The 25,653-nt window shown below is 42.4% G+C and overlaps 4 protein-coding genes across 4 annotated transcripts; 2 read left to right on the forward strand and 2 right to left on the reverse strand.

The window, feature by feature from the left end:
• Nucleotides 1-245: 245 nt before the first annotated feature.
• On the reverse strand, nt 246-4,339 carry LOC135492307 (WD repeat domain phosphoinositide-interacting protein 4-like). The gene is made up of 10 exons (XM_064778684.1): nt 4,197-4,339; nt 3,613-3,687; nt 3,211-3,315; nt 2,782-2,976; nt 2,316-2,395; nt 2,026-2,148; nt 1,659-1,744; nt 1,252-1,353; nt 987-1,105; nt 246-764 (listed from the first exon to the last, which is right to left on the reverse strand). Exons 1-10 carry the CDS (start codon nt 4,240-4,242, stop codon nt 655-657), a joined length of 1,041 nt encoding a protein of 346 aa, XP_064634754.1. The 5' UTR covers nt 4,243-4,339; the 3' UTR covers nt 246-654.
• Nucleotides 4,340-4,727: 388 nt separating this feature from the next.
• LOC135492660 (oxidoreductase HTATIP2-like) lies at nt 4,728-8,144 on the forward strand. The gene is made up of 6 exons (XM_064779232.1): nt 4,728-4,931; nt 5,156-5,351; nt 5,639-5,746; nt 5,952-6,089; nt 6,244-6,305; nt 6,525-8,144. The coding sequence occupies exons 1-6, from the start codon at nt 4,819-4,821 to the stop codon at nt 6,739-6,741; spliced, it is 834 nt and encodes a 277-aa protein (XP_064635302.1). The 5' UTR covers nt 4,728-4,818; the 3' UTR covers nt 6,742-8,144.
• A 3,434-nt stretch (nt 8,145-11,578) lies between these two features.
• LOC135492472 (uncharacterized) lies at nt 11,579-15,072 on the reverse strand. Its single transcript, XM_064778978.1, has 5 exons — nt 13,733-15,072; nt 13,208-13,511; nt 12,532-12,929; nt 12,106-12,247; nt 11,579-11,635 (listed from the first exon to the last, which is right to left on the reverse strand). Exons 1-5 carry the CDS (start codon nt 15,070-15,072, stop codon nt 11,606-11,608), a joined length of 2,214 nt encoding a protein of 737 aa, XP_064635048.1. The 3' UTR covers nt 11,579-11,605.
• Nucleotides 15,073-15,377: 305 nt separating this feature from the next.
• Nucleotides 15,378-18,118, forward strand: LOC135492661 (coiled-coil domain-containing protein 103-like). The gene is made up of 3 exons (XM_064779233.1): nt 15,378-15,911; nt 16,980-17,118; nt 17,449-18,118. The coding sequence occupies exons 1-3, from the start codon at nt 15,763-15,765 to the stop codon at nt 17,830-17,832; spliced, it is 672 nt and encodes a 223-aa protein (XP_064635303.1). The 5' UTR covers nt 15,378-15,762; the 3' UTR covers nt 17,833-18,118.
• The last annotated feature ends 7,535 nt before the right edge of the window (nt 18,119-25,653 follow it).

Raw genomic sequence — 25,653 nt, forward strand, 5'->3', positions numbered from 1 at the left:
CCTATAGGGTTCTTTTGGTTGGGGGTTCGGGGGGGGGGGGGAGGGGCATTCTACGATGTGTGCATGCAGCAGTGGCATTGTCACTATCTACATTATATACAGGCAAGGCCAATGTACATCACAACCTATACATATGCAATACAAGACGATTGTTGCTGCCGTCTATTTCCATAGGTGGTGCTAACACACGACCTATAGGACTATCACATAGTGCCGAGATTGAAATGAAAAAGACCAAATCAACCTTCAGACATATTGTTATTCTTCATTTATAATGTATTTACACAGAGTATAGACTAGAGCTTTACAATATGTACAATCTTATTTACAGAATGTGAGACACATCTAAAGCTAATAAATCACAGGACGATACTACCCTCATTCGGTTCACAAGCACCGCATCGGCATTCACGCTGATGATGACAGCCCAACTGTTACAGTTCATCTTTCAAGGCTAGAAGTAACCAATGATGATTACTGTATCTTGAAATGTTTTTCACAAATTATCCACTTGTGGCCAACCCATCTGACTGAAATGGCATCAAATTCTATCCACTTAATTACAACCTTGTCTCCCGACAGACAAACATATTTCTTACATTGCACATAACTTATTGTATGCAGTCATTCACAAGGAGCTGAGGGTGAAGTGGTTCAGAACTCCATGTCATCATCCACATCCAGGTATACATCATAAGCCTCCCGGTTGCAGTTACCTTCAGGTGTGAACTTGTACTTGTGGAAGGTGCCATCCACACAGATCGCTGGAAAGAGAAGTTGGCATCGATCATGGCGAACTGTTAAAAAAGCTAATGAATCTTTTCAACCCAAGTTGCTAGTATAACAGCAAGCTACCCACAACAGAGCGGAGCAGAGCATCATCTGGTGATGTCTCTTCAGTCCACAGACCTTGCAAGACACTGCCTCATACCAACTTCAACACTGAATGTTTTGATGCCCTGATCATGTCCTTCTGCTTCACTTACCAACAACAGACTGGTTTGGTCCAAAAGCACAAATACAAGCACATTCAGCAGGCACCGTGAACTGGGCTAATCCCCACTGGGACTCGACGTACTGGCCAAGGAAACCCATCGTCTTGAACCTTAAAGAGAGAGGTCAACCATTGATGAATAGAAGTAAAGGCAGGTTGGTAAGGTAAGGAATGTTTGAAGTCAATGAATGTCAACTTTCTACATCTGCCCTGAAAATGAGGGTCGATTTTGACGAAGCATAAGTACATTTGCTTACGTAGATCTCTTATTCAACTTTGTGTCTTTAACAGCAAAGATGTGGACTGTGCCCTTGTCACTCGATGAACACAAGTATGCCGAGTCTAAACTGAAGTTGAGGCTGCAAAGAGAAAGTAATGATCTATATACCAAGCTTGCTATCATCAGCATAAACACATTGTAATACACATGACAAGGTTAGAAAAAAGCACTGCACAGCTTGTCTCCAACTCAATGCAGTACACAGAATCCATTAAAGAAAATCTAGAAGACGGAGTGACCTTGAAATAATACAATGAAGAGGAAACTAATCATAGCCCTGCTTTTGCAAACACATTAATGCTGCAGCCAGGACGAGCAGACCAGGCCTCTTTTGTGATCAAGTTCAGCAAAAGAAGTGCTATAAACCGTATACCGGTAACTTACCAGTATAATGTGGCTGGGTCTGCCCCTCTTCTAAATTCAGCTATTTGTTTCTTTTCTAGAGTGTCGAACACCCTGATCAAGGTACCCTGGAAATGTAAAATTGTATTGTCTACATCTTGTCATGTGGATGACTGGTGACAATCAGTACATGGTATCAATGCCAAATGGAGCCAAGACAATTCATGATAGAGAAGACAGCTTCGAACAACAAAATAATGTTGAGTTCCTGATGTTCTCTGATGAAATAATGGATTGAAACTCCTTGTGGTTGAAGGAAGAGATGCAAGGCTTGGTGAGTCACAGGTGACCAGTCACATTCTTGTTGTGTTGTTAATCCTGGGGATCGAAGCTTCTAAGGCGCATGTACCTTGGCAGATGCTGTAGCAATCCTGGTTCCTTGCTGATTCATTGCTATGCATGCCAGTTCCCCCTGGTGGGCATTTATGATAACGGGACACGTTGACGCACCTTCTTCTGTATCATTGAGGTCCTGGAATGAAGGCAAGATTTTGATCAGCAGATGCCAAAATCATAAGAGACAAACATATCACGTCATTATCTATGACCCCTGCCCTGAAGTGTGACCTGCTCCCTTGGCAATAATTGTGCAATCTAGATTTCTTAACAAAGAATTATGTGTATCAGATGCCAACCTACCACAAGCTGTATACTGCCACACTTGTGCCCAGGAAATGCCAGCATCTGTCTTTCTATCGAGGGGCTGATTTCACACAGGCCTGAAACACGACATTACTGTACTGAATTAAAGGCATTAAAACTGCAGTGAAACCCCCCTCAGCGGACACCTCTCTATTAACGACACTACTTTTGGTCCCAATTTGACCTCTCTTATCAGGACGGTGTCCTTAATAGAGGTTCTACTGTATTCCAATCTTACAACATCTAATCAAAAAATGTTTTTCCTCTCCTTTTGGCCTCAAAATGACACCCAGTGATTTTCTCTCAGAGGCACACACAACTGGAAACCACAACAAGCCAAATCAATATGGCACTGACTGATTGACATGGATGCGTTCCGAGGAGGAGGTGTTGAATTTCATGCACTAAAAGACCAGCGCTGACACAATTCTTGTCTGCAGCATCTTAGCAGTGCTGAATTTACCTTTTGGGTTATCTCTTGTATCCAGGGTAGACAGCCTCTGTGGATTATTGGGGAAGCTGAATATGTGAACCTGATTGCGTAGCACCACAACGAGGCGATCACGTCTCACCCGCACCGACATCACAGGCTGAAGGAAGGTAAACTCCAACACAAACTTCTTTGCAGGATCTTTTTGCGCGTCGTCCCAAATTAGCACTGGAGAAAACAATGTTTGAGATTAGTAAAATTCATGCAAGAAGACTTATAATCCACATTTGATAAAATTTCACTTTCAACAAAGCCAAGCCTCGAATTGGGACAACACATGTTGAAATACAATTTGGCACATCCTCCACTCCAGAATTGAAACTCATCCGACCCTTTTTTTCACTCCATAAAGGAAATCAGTTAGTGCCACTGAACAAGACCTTGGTTTACCAGTCCACAAACCTGTGTTTTCTGCAAACTTTGGCATTGACCCTCCTCCTAGAACTGCCACCATGTTCGTTCGGTGTAACATCTCAGCTTGTGCAACACTGCCAACTGTCTCAAAACCTGAAGAGAGGCACCAAGATCAGAATCTGGTATGCAATACAAGATAATTAATTATGTATCACTCAGTCAATCAATATTATGACATTGCTAAAACCATTTTCTGTCCCAAGCTTTTGTCTTATGACACTGACACTTTACTACAAACAATGGAGATCAAACATACTAGTAAGAAGAACTTCACCAGTTTGACACAGGATGATTTCTGCTAGTCTTCATGACTTTGCTCGGAGGCCAATTTCAACATGATACAAGGATAGAACGATAGCTGTGCCCGTCACCAGCGATATCTATTCTTACCAAGATGAAGCTTTTGAGCAAGGGGATCCACATTGAATATCCTGAATCCTGTCTCCATGGCACATGTGAAACATCCTGAAAGTGAGATATAAGACATCAGATAGGTAATAATGCAGAAGATTGGCATTACACCTGTCAAGGGCCACAAAAACCTGCACCAAACTTCTTCTTCTTCTTGGCCTTCTTCTAATTCTTCCAATTGAGTGCTTACCTCATTAACAGAGTATACTTAATACTATAGTCGCATGGGAAAACAAACCTAAATATAGGCACAGCAGCAATGCCGATGACTTCCTCCGCCTGGTCTGGTGTAGTAAAGGGCCTCTATCTCTATGTCTCTGACCACCTTCTTGTCTTTTCGTAAATCTTATGTCTACTTTACACGACACTATACACTACATACACTTCAGCATTACACAGTATACACGGACTAGTGCATATGCATGCATGATGAGCATGCATGATCACGGTAACGGGTAGACACAAGTGACAGAGTTCATGGGTAAAGCAGTTCATTGACATTGTACTCGTACCATACGTGGACATATTCTGATCTTTGGTTTCGACGAATAAGAGAAAATTACCTTGATCTTGGTTAAAACGTAACCCTAAGACACCTCTGCTAGTCATTATTACTTGTACTCATAGAAATTTGAAGTAATAGTGAAATTAATTGGAAATTTTATGTTGAAAGTTAGGAATTTTCATGTTTACGTCGCCATCATGGGCAGGGTCTATTCTACAGACCAAAGACTTTACAGACCTTGTTTTTTGGCTCTCACTTTTTTATTAGTGGAGATTTTCATGAAATCAAAAGTGATATTAGACCAGAAACAGATTCCGCATATGCTCAGAAAAATGTTTTGGAAAAATATAAATTTCAGTACCTTGATTTTGAAGAAATAAAAGTCTGTAATTCTCAGAAATAAGAAAAAACAGACCAACTTGCTTTCAAAGTCCATTTTTAGGCTACTTTTACCGAATGACAACTTGTAATTTGATCTAGGATAGAATGCCCGGGAAACAAAATATTCTATTATGCGCTTCAATCTCTGAGCTATTGACCGTGAGGGTCTCTATAGTACCATATTGCAGAATACAATAGGGCCGGACACTTTTTCCAGGGGGGCATTTGTTACTGTTACACCGGCGCCCGGGAGATTGATTGGTTCCAAGAGTCGAGCATAGAGGGCACTCGACAGAGTAATGGACTTTTTGCAGTTTTTCTCAATTGTTGTCGCTTTATTGGCCGTTCTTCTGGCATCTGTTATTGTATATCTTGAATTGACTCCTTCTGTTAACGAAAAAACTAATCTCCTGTAAGTATAACTTGGTGTCACTCTCTTTGATTGCCTAAGCATTGCGTAATTTTCACTCCAACATATTGCCTTATCATCAGTCATCGGATTAATTTCAACAAAACATGGTATCGGGTGTCCCAAAAAAATCGTCCATCTATGTAATGTTCCTGAAGCTATAGATACTTTAATCGTGTATCTTCGGCTTCGTATCTTCATATGCATTTGTATATGTTTTGTTTCAGAATGGCGGCGGCCGCATCAGATGAGAACAACGTTGAAAGTTTCAAGGGGAAGAACATGTCTGCGTTTATTGTTGGCTACACTGGAGAAACGGGCAAAGTCCTCGTTAGGGAATGTCTCCAGAGGAATATCTTCAAAAAGCTGGTTCTCATTGGACGCAGGGAGGTAAAATATAATGAAGACATTTACAAGGATGTGGTGAGTTCTCCATGAAAAGTGATGTGTCGACTCGTGATTACGGAGGTTAAGACATTGATTGGAAATGGGCAAACATTAGTGGCCTTTGTATTGCCTTGGAAAACGAACCCCCCCTGGCAAAGGTATCTTCTTCAGGCGGTTCCAAAGTGTATGTGATCTGTGCTGTGGTGAAGGAGAGTAAGTTACATGATTAGGGTTATCATTTGTTGTATCATACTTTTTGGGAGTAAAGTAGTGTTAGTTGTTGTTTGCCCTTCATCTCCAGCTGCGCTTGCTTTCTATTTCAGGAGCAAAGAATTGTTGACTTCGAGAACCTTGGTGATTATAGTGAAGCTTTCAAAGATATCCATGTGGGCTTTGTTACTCTTGGAACAACTCGTGGCAAAGCTGGAGTTGTAAGTTACCTTTACCAATACAGTACTACTTTACTTGAAGGTCGTTTGTCATAACTGCCGATGAAGAATAATAATTAGAATATCTACAGGTAGACATGATTAACTGATTGGGTTTGGGGGGGGGCATAAGGTGATATCCTTTTCATTATCAATAAAGACATTTTACCACTGTATTCTGTTGATGCATTAACATCCCCATTCGTAGGAGGGCTTCAAGCGAGTGGACTATGACTATGTAGTGAAGACTGCTGAACTTGCGAAACAGGGAGGATGCCAACATTTCAACCTTTTATCATCTCAGGGGGCTAACAAGAATAGCTTCCTCCTTTATCAAATGGTGAAGGTAAGTCAGGTTACATACTTCTCCTGCTGATGCAAATAGTCCCCCTTTAACATAAAAACCATCTTTCAACATTGTTAACATGTGCCTCCAAGGCACAAAGTTGTAGCTTTCATAAAATCTGGTGGGATGACTTGTTCTCACTTCATGTTTCTAGGGCGAGGCTGAAGAGACCGTATCTCAGATGATGTTTAAACGCTTAACGATATACCGGCCAGGGTAAGTAGCTTGTTTCTTCGCACCCCACCCCAAGCTGGGCCAGTGTTTAGTACAACAACCAAGATGCCCGTACCATTACGAGTAGCTACCTGGTAACTTTGTCACTTATGAATACTTTGGATGTAACCCCTTAACTTGCTGTTTGCACTTTACAACCAGACACTGAAGACACGAACTGAGGCACAAAAAGTAAGCTTGATCATGTTCCTACTCTTTCAGACTGTTACTCTGTGATCGGGAGGAACATAGAACAGGCGAGAAGATATTCAACTTCTTACTGAAGCCTGTTGCCAAATGTGCTCCAACCGTGATGACTGTCCCAACCACCACCGTTGCTAAGGCGATGGTGAATGCTGTGGTTGCCGAGTCGTCACAACCGATACAGATTCTGGAGAACAAGGATATTCATCAGCTGGCAGGCAATGCAAAGAAATAACATGTACTTGTCGAATGAAAACTAATACCAGGTGATACAAAATAGACTATATATATTTGACATGTTGATTGTCATTCAAAAGACAGTGTAGGCCATGCATGCAAGCTCCCTCAAGTTGTACATGTATAGCAGAGTATGATGATGAGTCAGGAACATAGAACTAGGAAGAATTGTTTTGGTCTCTAGTTGTGTGTGACCCAGATACGCCTTGATTATTGTATAATTGTTTCAAATGCCAGATAAGCTGAACAATTCCATCATGAAGTGGATCATGATTCAAAAATCACATGCCATGCAAAAGGTTGTGGCAGATTTTTAATTGCAAACTTACTTGTAAATGCTATGCACCATTGCTTATGCTGTAGAACACATTGTATTACATGTACAGTATTTTTACATGAGTTGATTTATAATGAGATTCAGCTAATAATCCTTCCACATTGCATTGTTTCTGATGACCCATTTTACCATGGTATGACCAGTAAATTAATACATGTAGCAGACATCATCAGTGTCTCCTGATGATTTTTACTAATGAATAAGTGTTTGATGCCTAATGGTGTTTAAAATCTGATGTCTTAGATGTATAAAATGAGTGACAGTCATTGATACCACCAACATCATCAAGGACACATTGGTTTTTCAATGCAAGAGGAAAGCAGTTCACTTTGTTTTTTATGCCAGACTTGTATGAAAAAGTGGTGGTATCTTGGTGTAATACGTAGATGTTAGACCAGACAGTGTATTTCTGGCATCTCCTTATGCGTGCATTTTGACTGCAGGGGGAAGTCATCTTCTTCTGTTTCCATGAATGACCAGTGTTTCCTATGATCTCTTTTGTTGACTACAATGATGTGGTTCAGTATTTCTTCAATGAGTGTAAATGCTAATTTATTTTTAGACATTAGGGGCCAAATTCATGAAGGCCGTTTAGCTTAAAACAGCGTTTAACTACTGAATAGACAGATTCAGGTCCATCATGTAAATCTTCACAGAATATGAATAGGCCCTGAAACTAATTAGGGAGAAGTTACACACGTCTAACCATTAAACGCCCTTTATGAATTTGGGCCTAGGTGTCCTGATTTAGGGAGAAATTAGCTTTTTTTGTGCAATGTTATGAGGGTGCTCTTCTGAAAGAGGTGTTTGCTGAGGGAGGTTTTGACTGTCTTGAGGACATGCCTGGTGTGTAAATCACGAGATATTTCATGCACATAAAATGTTGTATTATGCCATTTGTAGGATATTTTCAATTTTTGTACAGAGGTCGAATCGAGACTGTTTTTTTTGTGATTTTTCAAAGTTTAGGGGCTGTTTCAGGTATGAATATGTTGTGTACATGAAGGTCATAGCTGTGTTTTGGTAGAGACATTGTTATATAAATGAATAAATTCATGATGACACTCTGTGTCTTGCATTTTTTTATGGTCTTGACTGTAGACAGCTGGTTCTTGTCAGGATTACAACTCACTCATGATCCATCTTCTAATGTCTCTGTCTATCTAAAGACTAAATCTATTATTACACCATCTAGCGGAGAAACTTAATTTGGGCTGCACCTGCAACTAACTATGGGTATGCGGGGACTTTGGAAGTACAACTTGCACCTTCAAATGACTAGGGCAGTCCGGGCACTAAATCTCCTACTGCATAGTAATCTCACCGAGGACGAGATCTGTCAGTGCTGTCTTGATCGGTCACAACCTGCCTGAATTGTCCAGCCACTTCCTCTGAAAGACAGGACGATCTCCTCCAAGTCGGATTTCCCTCCTGGAGACAACAATCTCTGAAAGACACGAGGACGATATCCTTCATGTCGGATTCCCTCCTGGAGACAACCATCTCTGAATGACATACATGAGGACAGTCTCCTTGAAGTAGGATTCCCTCCTGGAGACAACCATCTCTGAATGACATACATGAGGACAGTCTCCTTGAAGTAGGATTCCTTCCTGGAGACAACCATCTCTGAAAGACATACATGAGGACAGTCTCCACCAAGTAGGAAGCCTTCCTGGAGACAACCATCTCTGGAAGACATACATGAGGACAGTCTCCTTGAAGTAGGATTCCTTCCTGGAGACAACCATCTCTGAAAGACATACATGAGGACAGTCTCCCCCAAGTAGGAAGCCTTCCTGGAGACAACCATCTCTGGAAGACATACATGAGGACAGTCTCCTTGAAGTAGGATTCCTTCCTGGAGACAACCATCTCTGAAAGACATACATGAGGACAGTCTCCTCGAAGTAGGATTCCTTCCTGGAGACAACCATCTCTGGAAGACATACATGAGGACAGTCTCCTTGAAGTAGGATTCCTTCCTGGAGACAACCATCTCTGGAAGACATACATGAGGACAGTCTCCTTGAAGTAGGATTCCTTCCTGGAGACAACCATCTCTGAATGACATACATGAGGACAGTCTCCCCCAAGTAGGAAGCCTTCCTGGAGACAACCATCTCTGAATGACATACATGAGGACAGTCTCCTTGAAGTAGGATTCCTTCCTGGAGACAACCATCTCTGAAAGACATACATGAGGACAGTCTCCTTGAAGTAGGATTCCTTCCTGGAGACAACCATCTCTGAATGACATACATGAGGACAGTCTCCTTGAAGTAGGATTCCTTCCTGGAGACAACCATCTCTGAATGACATACATGAGGACAGTCTCCTTGAAGTAGGATTCCTTCCTGGAGACAACCATCTCTGAATGACATACATGAGGACAGTCTCCCCCAAGTAGGAAGCCTTCCTGGAGACAACCATCTCTGAAAGACATACATGAGGACAGTCTCCTCGAAGTAGGATTCCTTCCTGGAGACAACCATCTCTGAATGACATACATGAGGACAGTCTCCCCCAAGTAGGATTCCTTCCTGGAGACAACCATCTCTGAAAGACATACATGAGGACAGTCTCCTCGAAGTAGGATTCCTTCCTGGAGACAACCATCTCTGAAAGACATACATGAGGACAGTCTCCTCGAAGTAGGATTCCTTCCTGGAGACAACCATCTCTGAAAGACATACATGAGGACAGTCTCCTCGAAGTAGGATTCCTTCCTGGAGACAACCATCTCTGAAAGACATACATGAGGACAGTCTCCTTGAAGTAGGATTCCTTCCTGGAGACAACCATCTCTGAATGACATACATGAGGACAGTCTCCTTGAAGTAGGATTCCTTCCTGGAGACAACCATCTCTGAAAGACATACATGAGGACAGTCTCCTTGAAGTAGGATTCCTTCCTGGAGACAACCATCTCTGGAAGACATACATGAGGACAGTCTCCTTGAAGTAGGATTCCTTCCTGGAGACAACCATCTCTGGAAGACATACATGAGGACAGTCTCCTTGAAGTAGGATTCCTTCCTGGAGACAACCATCTCTGGAAGACATACATGAGGACAGTCTCCACCAAGTAGGAAGCCTTCCTGGAGACAACCATCTCTGAATGACATACATGAGGACAGTCTCCTTGAAGTAGGATTCCTTCCTGGAGACAACCATCTCTGAAAGACATACATGAGGACAGTCTCCTTGAAGTAGGATTCCTTCCTGGAGACAACCATCTCTGGAAGACATACATGAGGACAGTCTCCACCAAGTAGGAAGCCTTCCTGGAGACAACCATCTCTGAATGACATACATGAGGACAGTCTCCACCAAGTAGGAAGCCTTCCTGGAGACAACCATCTCTGAATGACATACATGAGGACAGTCTCCTTGAAGTAGGATTCCCTCCTGGAGACAACCATCTCTGAATGACATACATGAGGACAGTCTCCTTGAAGTAGGATTCCTTCCTGGAGACAACCATCTCTGAAAGACATACATGAGGACAGTCTCCACCAAGTAGGAAGCCTTCCTGGAGACAACCATCTCTGAATGACATACATGAGGACAGTCTCCCCCAAGTAGGATTCCTTCCTGGAGACAACCATCTCTGAAATACATATATGGAGACAGTCTCCACCAAGTAGGAAGCCTTCCTGGAGACAATCTCCTCAAGGGAGAACTCAGGACTCTTATTTTGATCTTGGGTGTGCATGGGTGTCTCTTCTCTCTTTGTAACCATAGCCTAGAGACATCTGCTGTGTAACCATAGCCTAGAGACATCTGCTGTGTAACCATAGCCTAGAGACATCTGCTCTGAATGGCCACAAGAAGGATGAACTGAGAACAGGTGCAACGTCCTAAAATAAGTATATTCAATTATGTACATGCACAAACAGGAAATGATTTGGACATTCTCTTGTTGTAACAAAGCATGCTCAGTGTTCTTCATGTGTCACTATACAGTGTCTTGACTGAAGCAAACCTGCAGACACCAAACTCCTCGGTATTAACATGCTTGCACCTTACATTACAAAACGAAGATGATATTTCACGACATGAAAAGCTGGTTGAGGGACTGGATGCCACCAGAATCAAAGACAGCCAGGTTGAGATTGCTTGAGACCATCATACATCTGCTCAGCACCAAGCTGCTATAGCTGCTACAATACTATTTCTAGAAGTGGAGAAGCCAGAGTCCAAATAATATGTCTTCTTTACAAACACAGTTGACATCCCATTTTCAGGTCACCATTGGTTACACCTTGGCATACATTTGATCATTCTTTGAACGAGATACTTCATGTTCTTTGTCCTTCATTGTCTGTGTCACAACAATGAAATTGGAACTAAATTCTTACATGTATACCATTTTTGTCCAAAACGTGTTTGTGCAAGGACAGATTCTCTGACTAGGCCAAACCTCTATAGACATCCCGTGGATTCCATTTGTCCGAGGTTGTCATATTCTAAAATACTGTCTCTATTCTATTCTCTCCAGCTCATTTCTGCCACCCTCTGGTCAGTATGGACTGCACTGTGTAATGAATTGCTGGAAAACAAGACAAGCACTGATCTAAGAAATCAGATTGTGACAATGTCTCTGGGTTCTCTCCACTTTCATGACTATTGTTATGTACTGACTGCATGGTACTAAATTTGAAAGGGTGGCCACTTGCAACTTATCATTATGAATATGCATGGAGGAGAGACCTAAGAGATCGGGCAAGAAAGGAGTTGAGCCCAGGTGGAACTTCAAATAAGAGCCCAGCATCACTATACTGTATCCCAATGCACCATACCATAAACAACCATGTTTCCTGCAGGCCACGAGGCTGGTTGTGACAATATCTCAGGTGTCTGGATACGGCAGCAATTTGAATCACAAGTTGCGACAATGTGTATGGAGTTGAATATTTTGAGACAGGATGTGACAGCATCCTGCTGTTATGGTCCAGATTGTGACAGTGTCGCAAGACTACTGGCAGACAGTTCCAAAACAAGGAAATCATTTGAACCTACCCTATCATATTTTGAGCCGACAATTTGTTTCATGTAAAGGATGTACTCGACTGCATACTCAAAGACGGTGGCCTTGTCCGTCTTGCTGGTTAGTCCTGGCACAATCTTCTTTAACTTATTGCTGGCGTCCTTGATTCGGAGTCTGAAAAAAACATGTTCTCTCTTCAACACTCCAAATCTTCGCAGGTTGTGAAAGTTACAAGTGTGTCATTTGAAGCAGGAGATAGGACAGAACTCGGAGGTTGATCGTTTGGAAGGCGTCTTCATCTTCTTTTCATACTAGAGACAATCACGTAGGCAGTAATACCATGGTGTTTTATTGCTCCCCGCCCTGGAGGGTGTTTGAATCTGATCAGATGGACGTCTCATGTCAGACCTGTCTCAGTAGGACTGTCAGAGAGAGAACCTAACCATGTTTCGTCTCACCTTCTTCTCCTTTCTTTAGCATTATGATGATCTCTCCCGAAGGCCAAGTCCTGTTCTGTACACAGGCCTTGGTCAGGTGCAGTATGCACAATGCCATCACTTGCTACAGCCTCTGCTGGAAAAGGGGAGCGGAACTCAGCAAAGCCTTCAAGATTCTTGGGCGAACTCTGGACCCTGTTTTTGACTGTAGCTTCCAACTGTGCCAAGATGTTGGAATCTTTGATGAGTCGGTTGCAGAGAGGAAAACGTGGGTTGTTGACAATTCCTGACTGTGGCGTGTTGTACGGGACATGGGGTGGCGGGGTGCCTTCCTCTGGGCTGGTGTTTGAATTCTCCTCACCACTGCTGTTCAGGGAGATGTTGGCTGGGCTGGCATGAGGGGAGACACCCAATGTTTTCTGAAAGAAAAGAGGGGAAATTAAAGTTGCTAAGTTTGGCTTTGCTCTCAGAAGACTAATCTAATGAGACAATCCAAGGATATAAAGGTAGGTGCTTGGCAAGAAAAGTCTTGGCTCAAGAAGAAGGTTCAGAATGGTTACCAAAAGGATGGGTCAGAGCTGTTCCTATCATAGCATCTTATCTGGTGATATAGGTTGAAGTATAATAATACAGGTACATAATTTTTTTAGCCAAACACATAAAAACACAAATTAAATGCAATTCACCACTGTGGTACCTGATTAGGTGCAGCCTGTCTGATGATGTAGCCAGTAGGGGTCCGGTGTCTGAATTCAGGGAAACCCAAATGATGGCATGGACCCTGTCCTGGCATGTAGACTCCTTGAGCTGGATGAGGTGTCCCTTTGGCTGGTAGCACAACATTCCCTCCGACTGTCCTCCTTGGAAGATTCACAAAGTGTACTTGTCTTGGTGGCCCCCCGCTAGGTTGTTGCGTGATGTTTTGAGGGGGTGCCATGTTTGTAGACCAAGGTCGATGAGGCGTGGTGAAAGCTGGATTACCACGCTGTACCTGACAGTTACTGAAAGAATGGAATATATTCAGTGACGATATTGCCACCCTATCGAATCATACACACAGCAGTGTCTGTGTGAAGTTTAAAGTGGTCTTCCCCAGGATTTCTGGATGTGACTTTGTCCTCATAAGACCCATTTAATTGAAGGAAAAGGAAGTAGAAACAGAAGGTACATTTTCTTACACCACAGGTAAATTTGCATGGAGAAGAAGGGTTTTTTTTCTTACATTATTTTCAAAGGAAGCCCTGGCTGTATGTCTTGGTTCTCATCTTTCTCCACCACCTGTTGGCTGAGGACAGCATTCTTCAGGATTGCTTCACTCAACACTGTGATTGCCTCAGACGAATCAAGATTATAGCTCTGCTGCAGTTCCTCAAATGTTGGGTAACACAAGATATCTTCACATTCAGTGTCTTCCATCGAATCTCTGCTGCAATCCAGGCTACAGGTGGAAGGGGATATCTGAGTGGATAACGACCCAATACTGGGGGACTGACTTGGGCTCAGGACAGTCATCAGGTTCTTTTTGATTTCCATGTCTGATATGACAGGACTGCTGGATGTGACTTTTTCCGAGCAAGATTGTGCCATGTCAATCGCGCTTGGGAGAGAAGACGTCTTCATCCCAATATTGTCATCCAGGTTGTCATGACTGGTTTGTAACCGTGGAACCTTAGCACCTCTTGGCCCTACCTCACTGTCCTCAGGTTCAAGGTCTAATCTGTCATCACTCGCAGCTAAACCTTCAGCTGGGAAGTTGAGACTTGTCACAACCAACTCTGAAACTCTTATAGGCAATCCAAATGGAATGCTCACAATGTTTGATTCTGTCAGGCTGTAGACAGCATTCCTTTCTTGGGGTATTGCCACTGTTTCTTTGGTCGCATCATTGAGGACCACACCGTCTTGGTCGAAATGAGCGGTCTTCTCAATGTCATTCCCTGGCTTTGGGGACTCGGCCATGACATCCTCCTCACTCCCAGAACCAGTGGCATCTCTTGGCTTACCAGCATCATTACATGACAGGCCTGTTGTGAAGTCAGCAGGAGTAACTGGCAAGTCAGGAGAGGCTGCTGCCTCATCAACATAAATCATTCTTCTAGTTCCGGTATCAGATTCAGCATAACACTCAACCTCGCTTACAACTCTCATGTCTGCTTCTGAATAAGAATTGGGGCTGTTTTGATTGTCTTTTTGGTAGGGGTGGGAAAGTTGAGGACACTCTTCAAAGTTCATCATTTCAACATCCCCATCGCATTCACAACCATCATCATGATCATCAGTAGGCATGCCATCAGTACTCGCAGGGGCCATATCACTATCAGGACTGCTGTCACCGCCACCGTCGTCTTGGCAAAGGATAGGCCTTTCTTCAACTTTTATTTCCACAAAAATTCCTACACCCATGTCATTGCCATTAACAGTTTCTTTTTTCATGTTTTTACAGTGGTGCCAAGCCCCTTTTTCCGTTTTCTGATCATTATTAGTACAGTTTGCTTCACTTTTGACATCTTCAGTGTCAGCTTGTTTGCGGTCAAGGGTATCTCCACCTTCCATGCCTTCCATTTCACAAGTGGGTGAATAAAATACGGGAAATCTTTTCGGAAAATCGAAGAAAGAGAAATGTGACAGCTGACACGTTCTGCGTGCTCGATGCACTGTGTGTGTTGAAGACGCAAAAAACGTCGTCTGCTAGACTAGGAATCTGATGCACCTGATTGGCTGAAACCTTGGGCTGAAACCGAGGTGAGAGTTTTGACGCGCCTTGCCCTTGGCTGAAATTGTATTACATTACTCGTTTACAATCGCTTCGCAACATAATATAAAGACAAATTTCATTCGTGAAAGTAATCGGATGAACTTAATATAAAATGATTGATATGATCAATAATCTTGTTGTAAAGGCTATCTATCGCTGCATTAGAGAATGAGCGCCGTTTCAGTCAACAATTTGATCGTTCTAAACACACCCGATCAGAAGCGTTACGTAATTCGCGGGAAATCATGGGAGAGGCCGGATCATCAAATTCAACGCATGCGCAATCGATCGTAAACAATGACATGGTTTTAATTCAGCACATGCGCAATACATCGACTCGGATCGTTGATGATCTAGCCTCTCTCGTGAATGGAGGTAAAAGAGTCCACTCTCCAGTGCCTCTCGGCAATGAGTTATCCTGATGAAAGGTGGCGCTCATTCCAATATGGTGGTTAGTGACAGAAAGCTTTACATTTTTCTGTAACAAATCGACAAAAATGGCATCAAAAGACGAGGACAGGATTGACTTTGACAAGCTAGAACTCGAACTGAATGCTGCAGTTGAAGCTGATTCCAAATATTGGAGGGAAAATGATGCAAAATTTCGAGCTCTCGATCAGAAGGTTGGCTCCTATGAGGAATTCAGGTACAAGAGCGGTCTACCTAATGCGCGTCCGGAACAATTTGTGCGTCCGGAGCGCGTCCGGAAGAGAAAGTGCGCGTCCGGAACAATTTCCTATGTAAATATGAACCTAATGTTGCATTAGATGGCTTAAATAGCATTTTAATTCCATGTAGAGAAAATAAAATTGGAAAAAATCTCCTTGGTGACTTTGTATTTTACAATTTTCAGCGGGGTGATTTGGGTGTTACACAGCCATCAAATCCCAGTTTACTGACGTTTCTCCTCAACCAATTGTTGTTGCAGTTGCAGAATTTCGATAGTAGCCGTGTTGTAATGGATTAGACTGGTATCTGGTGTCTCAGCACATGGAATGAATTTTGTTGACCCCCTTCCCCCGCCCCCCTCGATCCCCTCCCCTCCCCCCTAAAAGCGCAAATTGGCTTCACAATAATTGCTATTGCCCCTTATCCCACGGCACGCAAAGACAAACTCATACCGACTTAGACGACCACAACAGGAGAAGGCGCGTAAGGAAGTTGGGATATGAGTATGGCATTAGTAATTAACCACCTCGCTGAAAATTGTAAAATACAAGTCACCAAAAAGATTTTTTTCAATTTTATTTTCTCTACATGGAATTAAAATGCTATTTAAGCCATCTAATGCAACAATAGGTTCATATTTACATAGGAAATTGTTCCGGACGCGCACTTTCTCTTCCGGACGCGCTCCGGACGCGCAAACAGAGTTTCGGACGCACATTAGGTGGACCCGGTACAAGAGTAAGACAAAAAGTAACCAGACATGTTGAAGTCAACGTTGTCTTGTGTAGTAGTAGTATCATATCTTGAGAGAAGGCCTAAAGCACTGATTTGAAATTCATAATGATATTCAAAATCTATTCCAAAATCTCAAAACAGAATTGGGTCAACAACAGCTAAGGTTAAAGGCCTAGGGCCTACCTACACTGTACAGAATTGACCTCGGTCAAAACATTACTGTACCAATTCCCAAGACTTATAACTTGACTGAAATAACAAACTGCTTGATGTTCCAGAATTAACTTGTTTTTTCCATAACTTCTTTCAGAGATATAGTTTTGGCATCTCACATCAAACCACTTGATAAGGGAGACAAGATCCAAGAACACTTCAATCAGCCATGGAATATTGCGGCAGCCAAAAGGCTGGGGAGTGATAGTGGGAAGGATGCTGCACTCATTAAGCAGGTAATTAGAAAATGAAATGTTAGAACAGAAAGTCAGTGACTGCCTGTCAATATCATTTGGTGACTTACATGACATGGAACACTTTCCTCCGATGATGCTTATCAAGTAAGACCATATGACAACCAGGACAGGCAGTACAGAATTACTAGTATAGCGTTTGTGATTTAGAGATGTGAAATTTAGTATTCCTGAACAATGGCGCTATCAGGCTATACCCTCATCTTCCCTGGAGGGAACCAAGTTGAAACTGGATACTTCATGGCCTCTGTGAGCCTGATCTCAGCATAATCAATATCAAAATGAGATGATTCCTCCTCCTTATTTATTTAGGACTCACACCTTCCCAAGACGAATCAGGAGTTGATGAGAGACTGGGGAAGATACTGCAAAACAGCGGAGGAGAGATACAGCCTTTTATCGAAATTAGGATGTGAGAACTTACGGAAAATATTCAAGACTGGGATTGAGATACTTGGAGATATCTTCGATCTATTTCATAAATATGAAAAAACTGATGTGCAGTTTTGTCTCGAATTATTAGAGACTTTGACCAAGGCGGAGCGATTTGGATTGTCTTTAGATTTTCTCAGCAAAGATGAGAAGGCATCATGTAAGAAAATGTTTGAAAAATTACGGGGCATAGTTGAGAAAGATCAGTTAGACACTCAGGCGAAAAGAATAGAGGAGCTTGAGAAACTGTATGAAATCAGTTGATTAAGTCAAACGTTGTTGATAGCCACACTGCTTGGCTTTAAGATGAACGTACGTATTGGCGTCAAAATTCACATGAAACTGAGCTTGATGAAAATCAATCTTCAGCATGTAGCATGTCCTAAGATGCAGTGAAGGGATGGAATTGCCATCGACTGCCATAAAGTAAATCAATGATATTCTAATATTTGGCCGTTTTGCCAGTACAGCCGCTGCCCTTTGACTCCATCCAACTTCCACAACTATTTTCTGGTTTTCTAATACTGTATAACTTTATATATCAGACAAATAAAATAATATGCATTTCAATGAAGGTCTCTTTGTCTGTATCTAAAGGTTGAGGTAGGTTGAGATTTGTGTTGGCTCCTCCTGGGGTGTGACTGTCTCTAGAGCTGTTGTGACTTGCACATCTCTCCTCTCCATGATTGTGACTATCTCCGTCCAAGCAAGTTGCCTTGCATGCGGAATATTGATCAACAGACCTGCGAGGGGCTGTTAAGACGAATTCCTTTCAAGAAATGCTAAGGATTAGAGCACAATATCCATAATATTCAAAAGATGTAAAACAGCAGATGAAGATATTAGAGACATTTAATCCTCGACGTGACCCAAGGAAATGCTAGTAATTGGACCTACGCACGTGTCTGGGGCGAATAAGCATAAACTTGCCCGTTCCACGTCAGGGTCATATAAGAGCAGACAAACACCAGTCCGCATTTGAAGGGGACAGAAATTCGATTGCGGGATGCATGACATTTCCTTTTGGTTGCTTTTTATTCTCGTAAGAGTTAGTGTTGGTGTTGGTGTTGGTGTTCTTGAAACTCCATTCATTGTGAATGGAACCGAAGCTTCCTGCTCGTTTTGGGACTGGGCTGTTAATGAGACGCTCTCCATTTTTAAACATGTTTTGAGCAACAATATTGTTATCTGCCTTTCACCAACGGTCTGGTCATTACAATGCAATTTCACATGTACATGTAGTTTCTTTTTGCGCCGCAGGTTACAACAAGGCTATTGACGCGCCGCTGAACACGTGGTTGTTCTTCAGCCTCAGCTTCGACTACAAGAAGGGCATTTTGACCTTGACCTTGAAGGTTGACAGTGCGGTGCAGACGTTCACAGTCATGTGGGATAGATCTTTACCCGGTAAATACCGGTGCGGCATGTACAAGAAAAATTAAGCTTTGGCTCGGGGGGGGGGGGGGGGTTAGCAACACCTTTTCAGGTATGTACAGTAAACGGAAAGAAAAATACCAGTTAGGACACAATAGGAACATGAATTTCATTGACTATTTCATTTTTTTGGGCCAAAACGTATAATCGCATATTCCTCATTGTTGTTGACAGCTTACTTTTAACGTAGCCTACATAGTGAAATTTTCTTGCACTCAGAATTGACAAATTTCTACCGACAGCGCCATCCGTCTGGACTTGGTGGTGCTAGCACGAAACATATTGAAAACTGCCGACATCCGTCTGCCTGATTTCATGTAGACTACTGATATATACTACATATATACTATGAACAGAGCTGGACTGATCGAGAGTTTTAAGTCTTATGCACCAATTTGCTTTTCTGTTTTCACACCGGGAGAAAAAAATCGATTCGAATCACCCGGCTGCATGAAGTTTCACTTGAATACACAGGAAGCCACGTTCCGGAAGTCGTCTGCACGCCTTTTTCGTCCTTCCGGGACGGCAAACGCCGGAACACGAACTTTGCTGACGTGGGTTGCATCTGAGGCCAAGGCCATAACACGAAGGCTGAAAAAGAATGCAAAATATTAGCTCCATTCATAATGCATTGCAATTGTCTCAGTGATTTCTGATTCTAGACTGATGATGGTGGTTCATTTTGAGCAGAAACAAAAAAACTAGTGAAAAACAAATTTGTACTTACAAACTTTTTTTCAACTTTCAGTCAGTTAAAAATTTTGAAAAATTTTCAAAGCATTTTGAGCATTTTCATCAAATGTGTAAAGGATAGCTGTACATTTCAGCCTCGAATTCGAAGTAGTATTCAGAAGTGGAAAGGAGACGAAACAACGATTGGTTCAAATTTCATGACTTACTCCTCTCAGCATTAAAGATCGTTTATCTTCTGGTATTGTGTTCACTATCGCTTCGTTTAAATCAACTCCATCAACAGCTTTGCCTTGTCTGACTCGAGACATGCCTGCAAGCTCGTCTCCCGGCGCTTTTCCATTTCTTACAACATCTTTCATTTCCAGTGCTCTTCCTTTTATGTCGTCTGGGAGTGTGAGTATGAGAAAAAAACCGAGGAGAAGGGGGATCTTTAATGTCAACTCCATTATCTGTAATGATCCAGAGGAAAAAGTCATCTGCTATAGGCAAACACCGATTACAAAATGTTCTTCTTTTTGTATCGTCTGGCATTGAGAATATGGATAAATATCACTAATGCCAATTACACTCTGAAATTAAAATCAGCAGTTCGACTTGTGCAGAATTTCCTATTCATTGGGTGATATGAATAAAGACTAGCGAATGCTTTTACTTCAATTTTGTACAAAAAGGCCTAGTGTAAATGTACGCGGAGTTTTAGAAAAAGCATTTGCTCGTCTTTATTCATATCACCCATTGAAAGGCACAATTCAGGGAGAGTTTAACTTCTGCACTAAACTGATTGTAAAAGGGCGACTGGTTCACAATTACCGAATTTTTTTCGAACTGGTAATAGAAAATCAACATTCGTCTCCAAAATGAACTATTCCGTTATGCAATTGGCGCGAACTTATGATTGTGTTACAAACTTTGTATTTGTCATGCCTTACAAAGCACTAACACGCAAAATAAACCTAGAAGTTACCAGTGCCTCCCCCTTGTTGCGTACGACCTAAATGAGCGCCCAAACAGCAATAATTGCATAACGCACTGTTTGACCGGCCAATAGTACGAGATGGAAGTCCAAACAGAGGAATAAACATTAGAATTGACAAAATGTTCACTTATCTCGACCATATCCTTACAGGACTGATATTAGTATCTTCACAAAGAGTTCTTTCAATAAAAATGGATTCAGAATGACTATTAAAACTTAGGCCGAATCTTCTTGAAATTCTCTACATGTGTTATGATTCTTTGCAAGCGGCTTCGAAGTCTTGAATGCTCAAACACAACTCGCAATAAAGACAATGCTAAAAACGAACGGCACAGATCTAGCAATCGATTTGAGAAGTAAATCGGTTAAATTATATAAGTTACGAATGTACAAAGAGAAATAATCATGATAATACTAAACCTACCTTCATGTTATATTCATTCAACAGAAAGTTTCGTCCCGCCGAACAAATGATCGAAATATGATCATTTAGCCGAGCTTTTATACCGTCCATCGCGTGGGAGTAGTAGGATGAGAGGGTGCGGGCCGTATCCAGGGTGAGCAAAACCAGGTATTAATAGTAGGAACTAAGGATGGTTATGCGGAGTTCGCTGCCAGGGAAATGACAGACTATTAATTGTACTTCTTCTCTGCATCCAAAATTGACACGGGCAGATGCTCAGAGATCTTTCTTTTTGGGTTGCACGGCGCGGTTCGGGCCAAATTCATAAAGGGCGTTTAGCTTAAAACAGCGTTTAACTGCAGAAGAGTTAGATTTAGGTCCTTCGTGTAAATCCTCACATAATATGAATAGGCCTTGAAACTGATTAGAGAGAAGTTAACTACTGAATAGACAGATTCAGGTCCTTCGTGTAAATCCTCACAGAATATGAATAGGCCTTGAAACTGATTAGAGAGAAGTTACACGCGTCTAACCCTGAAACGCCCTTTATGAATTTGGCCCTTAGGGTGTCACAGCACAAAAGTTGCGTTTGCTGTACAGTAGAAAAGTGACTTCTGCATCTGCACTCTTCGTCACACATTCTATTTTCGGTTTGGAAGTCGTGCGTCAAACTATAGTATTTATCTTGACCTTTGATGGAGCTCATTTCCAACAACCCTCCCGGTAACTTCTGAGCACTGCATTTTTTTGAAAAACAGATATCCGCAGGACAGCTCCAGTTTTTGGATGAGCCTGGTCTTGTTGCACGTGACCTCGGTGGCATTTTCTAAACAAACAACAACATCGCCGTTACAACACTGATAAATATGTCGGTGGTATTGTATTCGGTAAGATGACCTTTTAATTCAAATAATGCCAACGGCATAATTAAGACGCTTATTTGTCAAGTGGGGCAATAATTAAAAATTGAATACAATAAGCTGGTAAAGTATACGTTTGTAAACATAGAAATGCACTGTAAAGCTATTGTCTGCTGGTTTAGTTTTTTGTGGAGAAACAAAGAAGTGTAACTTTGTCGGAGTGGGAATGGCGAATCTTGCTTGTGGACGAAACGGTCCGTAGCCAGAAGTGCGGGCGAAGATACCTTTTTTGCGTCTTTACAGTCCGCGTTGTCTTTCCCGCACTTTTCTCCCTTAAGGTCGATTCATATTCGTCAGCATAAAACAGCTCAACTTGCTCTCGATCTTATTCATAAACAGTAAAATATCAGAATCTGATATCCGTGTCCTGTATCATGATGCCAGTAGGCAACCAAACATCCATACATTTCAACTGCCATTACATCTCACTCGAACCCATCTTGACCCGCAATGTTTTGAGGTCGCTAAATCACTCACGCACAACGCATGAGACTCAGGATCATGATAGTTTCAGGGTGGGGGTCAGAAGTTTTTGGGGTCGACATTTTACGTGTCCGCAACGTTTCTGGGCTTAGCGGGTTAATTTGATCCCCAAATCCACGTCGCTGAACATATCATAATGGCTAAAAGTCCATCATAAATGTTCTGCCAGAGAAACCAACTCTGACTGCACAAATAGCAGCATTTACCGTCATCGGATTCGCATCCGATATGCCACGATATTTACAGTTCTTTAAAGGTTTCGGGGATACGACCAATTAGGCATGCGAGCCCCGTCGGCGGAACCCCTTCCGCCCTCTCGATCGTATCTACACCGCCACTAGACTGTCAGCGCTCACGGACTCCAGTATATATTCTCAACCCAAAGACTTGACCTGACCCAATGTGTGCCTGTCCTTATCAGCCAAGGAACTCCCCAACCCAAGCAAAATCATGAAGGCCATCGCACTATTTCGTCCGTCTTCTGTCATGGTAATGGCAACTGCAATTACGATTAGTGAAATCCCAACATCTTTCTATCTGTGGGATGTCGAAACAATCAAGCTCTGCCAGCTGCTTATCTATTCAGATTGTGAAGGCCTTGGCACAACCTAAAAACTCTGCAACAACTACCCTCTTCCAGCTGGTTATCTGGTCAGAATGGGAAGACCTTGACACAACATAAAAATTATACCAAGGTTACCACTAATAAACTTTGGAGACGACAGGACAGCCGACGTAACAACCAACCTCTTCCAGCTGGTTATCTGGTCAGTTTGGGAAGACATTGACACAACCTTCAAAGGGTCCTTTAGCTCGAAGGGTCCTTTAGCTGTACAAGACAACATTACACTGTGATACAAGACAACTGATTTTTTGTACCGTGTGGTAATCATCTCACAAGGACGGAAAATGGAACAACCAACATCTGCCAGCTGGTTATCTGGTCAGGTTGGGAAGTCATTGACACAACTTCAAATGGTCATTTAGCTGTACAAGACAACTGATTTGGTTGTACCGTGGTAATCATCTCACAAGGACGGACACCCGCCCCCCCCCCCCCCCCACCTCCATAGTCAAGGGGGCCGCAGGCGCGTTCCCGATTTTTCGGGAAAAGGGGGTTAATTTTCACTCTTGTTTCGGGGAAAAATCCCCGAAAAATCAATAAAATAGGGGTGTTATTACTGCTATTTTCCCTTCAAAAACTGAAAATAGGGGTATATTTTCTCGTGTTTTCCTTCCCTGGGTCTTCTGAGGATCCTCAGCAGCAAGGAGATGATGTTCAGGAACACGTTATGCATTTCCATGAAGATCCTGATGGGGATGTGAACTTTGCTGCTCCAGAAGTGCAGACCCACCTTAGACATGTTGCTCAGGAAGCCCTTGATGATGATGAAGAGGAAACACAGCCTGCTATCACCAAGGTATCAAACACAATCCTCGGGGTAGGGATCCAAGACTCCCTTCAATTAGGGGGGTGAGATCAAATCCTTCCTTCAAATAGGGGGTCAATTTCCTCACAAAAGCCCGCAAACAGGGGGTACAAAAAAATGCTGTTTCCTTCCATTAGGGGGTGATTTTAAAACTTGGGAACAAGCCTATGTACCCCCTAAATAAGGGGAGTGGGGGGGGGGGGGGGGGCGGGGACGGACAATGGAACAACCAACCTCTGCCAGCTGGTTATCTGATCTCACGAGACTGGCAGTACACAATATCTACCTGACAACTCTTTAAGTACAACTTGAGTACTACTTGGGACCACAGTCATCTTAAACGTGCCACCAAAATGACGTCAATATCTACATAAAAATACTTTACTTGATCAATTTATCTGCAGTGTAATTTTGGAAAGAAGCCCTCAAATTCGTTGTCAGTCCTCGTTTGATTTTTAGCCGTGGCTGGTCTCAAATCATCCACAACAATCAACAGAACATTGGGTTTCTGGGAATGTGCGATACCTGAAACAAATGCCAACACAACCGAGATGAAAGTGGATACAGAATTGTGACAAAGATACTGATGATAACATCACACATGCCAATGGAGTATTTAATTGTGCTGGCTCCTCAATTAGAAATTACTCGAAGAGAAATTTGTCCAAGAGACATCTCCAATAATCATATGGGCAGTCTCATCAGTCAGTCGGTCCTAAAGACATTTCTAATAAACATGGGGACAATCTCTTCCGAGTGGTAATCTGTCCAATTGACCACGACCAAGTATCTGATTTATAGTAGGGGCCTATATGTAGACTAGGCCTGTGGTCTGCTGGTATGACCCATATTTTGGGTATTGTAAAATTGTTATGACAAATATATTTAAAAAACTCTTACATAAGAATATTGATTGGTGTAATAGGTATCTATCGATAAAATCAAGATCACTTTCAGGTTGATATTTCTTGAGATGAAAACGAAAGAACATATTAGTGAAGGCACATTAGCAAAACCAAAATATTGATCTTTCAGAAATTAGTTAGGTATCAAACTTTCGTTTATCTGCTCAACGTTTTGAAGTGCTCGTGATCGCGTAATAGACGAACGCCTGCTGACCAAATACTCGTAGCACAGTGACATGTGCATATCTTTGCTAATTTTGACTATTTTGCTATACAGCCATGTATATGCAACATAGTTAATATATTCTAAGATATGCATGCATGCATGCCATGGTGACCAATATTGAGGATCACCGATTGTTGATGTCTGGGGCATGACCTATCCTCCCATACAGCCATTGCATGCCCCTACATCCTCTATATAATGGTACCGGTACTGTTTACATCAGTCAAGGAGACACATATTGATGGATACCATCGGTATGTGGTCTTGAGAAGCCGGTGTAACATCTGTGGTTGTTTCCCATGTGTCAGTGTTTCCAAACAATAGGCAGCTAGAGAGACCACGACTTTTCAATGGGGGGGGGGGGGGGGGATACACAGAAAAATTTGTCAATCTATTTTTGAGCGTTCCCAAACAATGAGGGGAAACACTCAAAAACAGATACACTCAAAAACATTACACCGGTTCCAATGACCACTCGTACTCTGGAAAGAAGCTGAGATTGCTCTGGGACTCGCGAGTCCCCACGGGCCCGGCTATAAAACACCGGCACCCCGACATGCTCGTCTTCTATGAGAAGGAAAAGGAGGTCCTAATCATCGAGATAGCTGTCAGCTC

The sequence above is a fragment of the Lineus longissimus genome, chromosome 8 (assembly GCF_910592395.1).
Source record: "Lineus longissimus chromosome 8, tnLinLong1.2, whole genome shotgun sequence".
Lineage (NCBI taxonomy): Eukaryota > Metazoa > Nemertea > Pilidiophora > Heteronemertea > Lineidae > Lineus > Lineus longissimus.

Excerpts from the sequence above, each read along its gene's own strand:
- LOC135492661 (XM_064779233.1), top strand. The coding sequence starts at position 15,763 with ATGGCATCAAAAGACGAGGACAGGATTGACTTTGACAAGCTAGAACTC. Across the intron at positions 15,912-16,979 it reads GGCTCCTATGAGGAATTCAG|AGATATAGTTTTGGCATCTC; the intron begins GTACAAGAGCGG and ends AACTTCTTTCAG. Across the intron at positions 17,119-17,448 it reads ATGCTGCACTCATTAAGCAG|GACTCACACCTTCCCAAGAC; the intron begins GTAATTAGAAAA and ends TTATTTATTTAG.
- LOC135492472 (XM_064778978.1), bottom strand. The coding sequence starts at position 15,072 with ATGGAAGGCATGGAAGGTGGAGATACCCTTGACCGCAAACAAGCTGAC. Across the intron at positions 13,512-13,732 it reads GGGCTTCCTTTGAAAATAAT|TAACTGTCAGGTACAGCGTG; the intron begins GTAAGAAAAAAA and ends CCATTCTTTCAG. Across the intron at positions 12,930-13,207 it reads GACAGGCTGCACCTAATCAG|AAAACATTGGGTGTCTCCCC; the intron begins GTACCACAGTGG and ends CTTTTCTTTCAG.
- LOC135492307 (XM_064778684.1), bottom strand. The coding sequence starts at position 4,242 with ATGACTAGCAGAGGTGTCTTAGGGTTACGTTTTAACCAAGATCAAG. Across the intron at positions 3,688-4,196 it reads ACGTTTTAACCAAGATCAAG|GATGTTTCACATGTGCCATG; the intron begins GTAATTTTCTCT and ends TCTCACTTTCAG. Across the intron at positions 2,149-2,315 it reads GTGGCAGTATACAGCTTGTG|GACCTCAATGATACAGAAGA; the intron begins GTAGGTTGGCAT and ends CCTTCATTCCAG.
- LOC135492660 (XM_064779232.1), top strand. The coding sequence starts at position 4,819 with ATGGACTTTTTGCAGTTTTTCTCAATTGTTGTCGCTTTATTGGCCGTT. Across the intron at positions 6,090-6,243 it reads TCCTTTATCAAATGGTGAAG|GGCGAGGCTGAAGAGACCGT; the intron begins GTAAGTCAGGTT and ends TCATGTTTCTAG. Across the intron at positions 6,306-6,524 it reads TTAACGATATACCGGCCAGG|ACTGTTACTCTGTGATCGGG; the intron begins GTAAGTAGCTTG and ends CTACTCTTTCAG.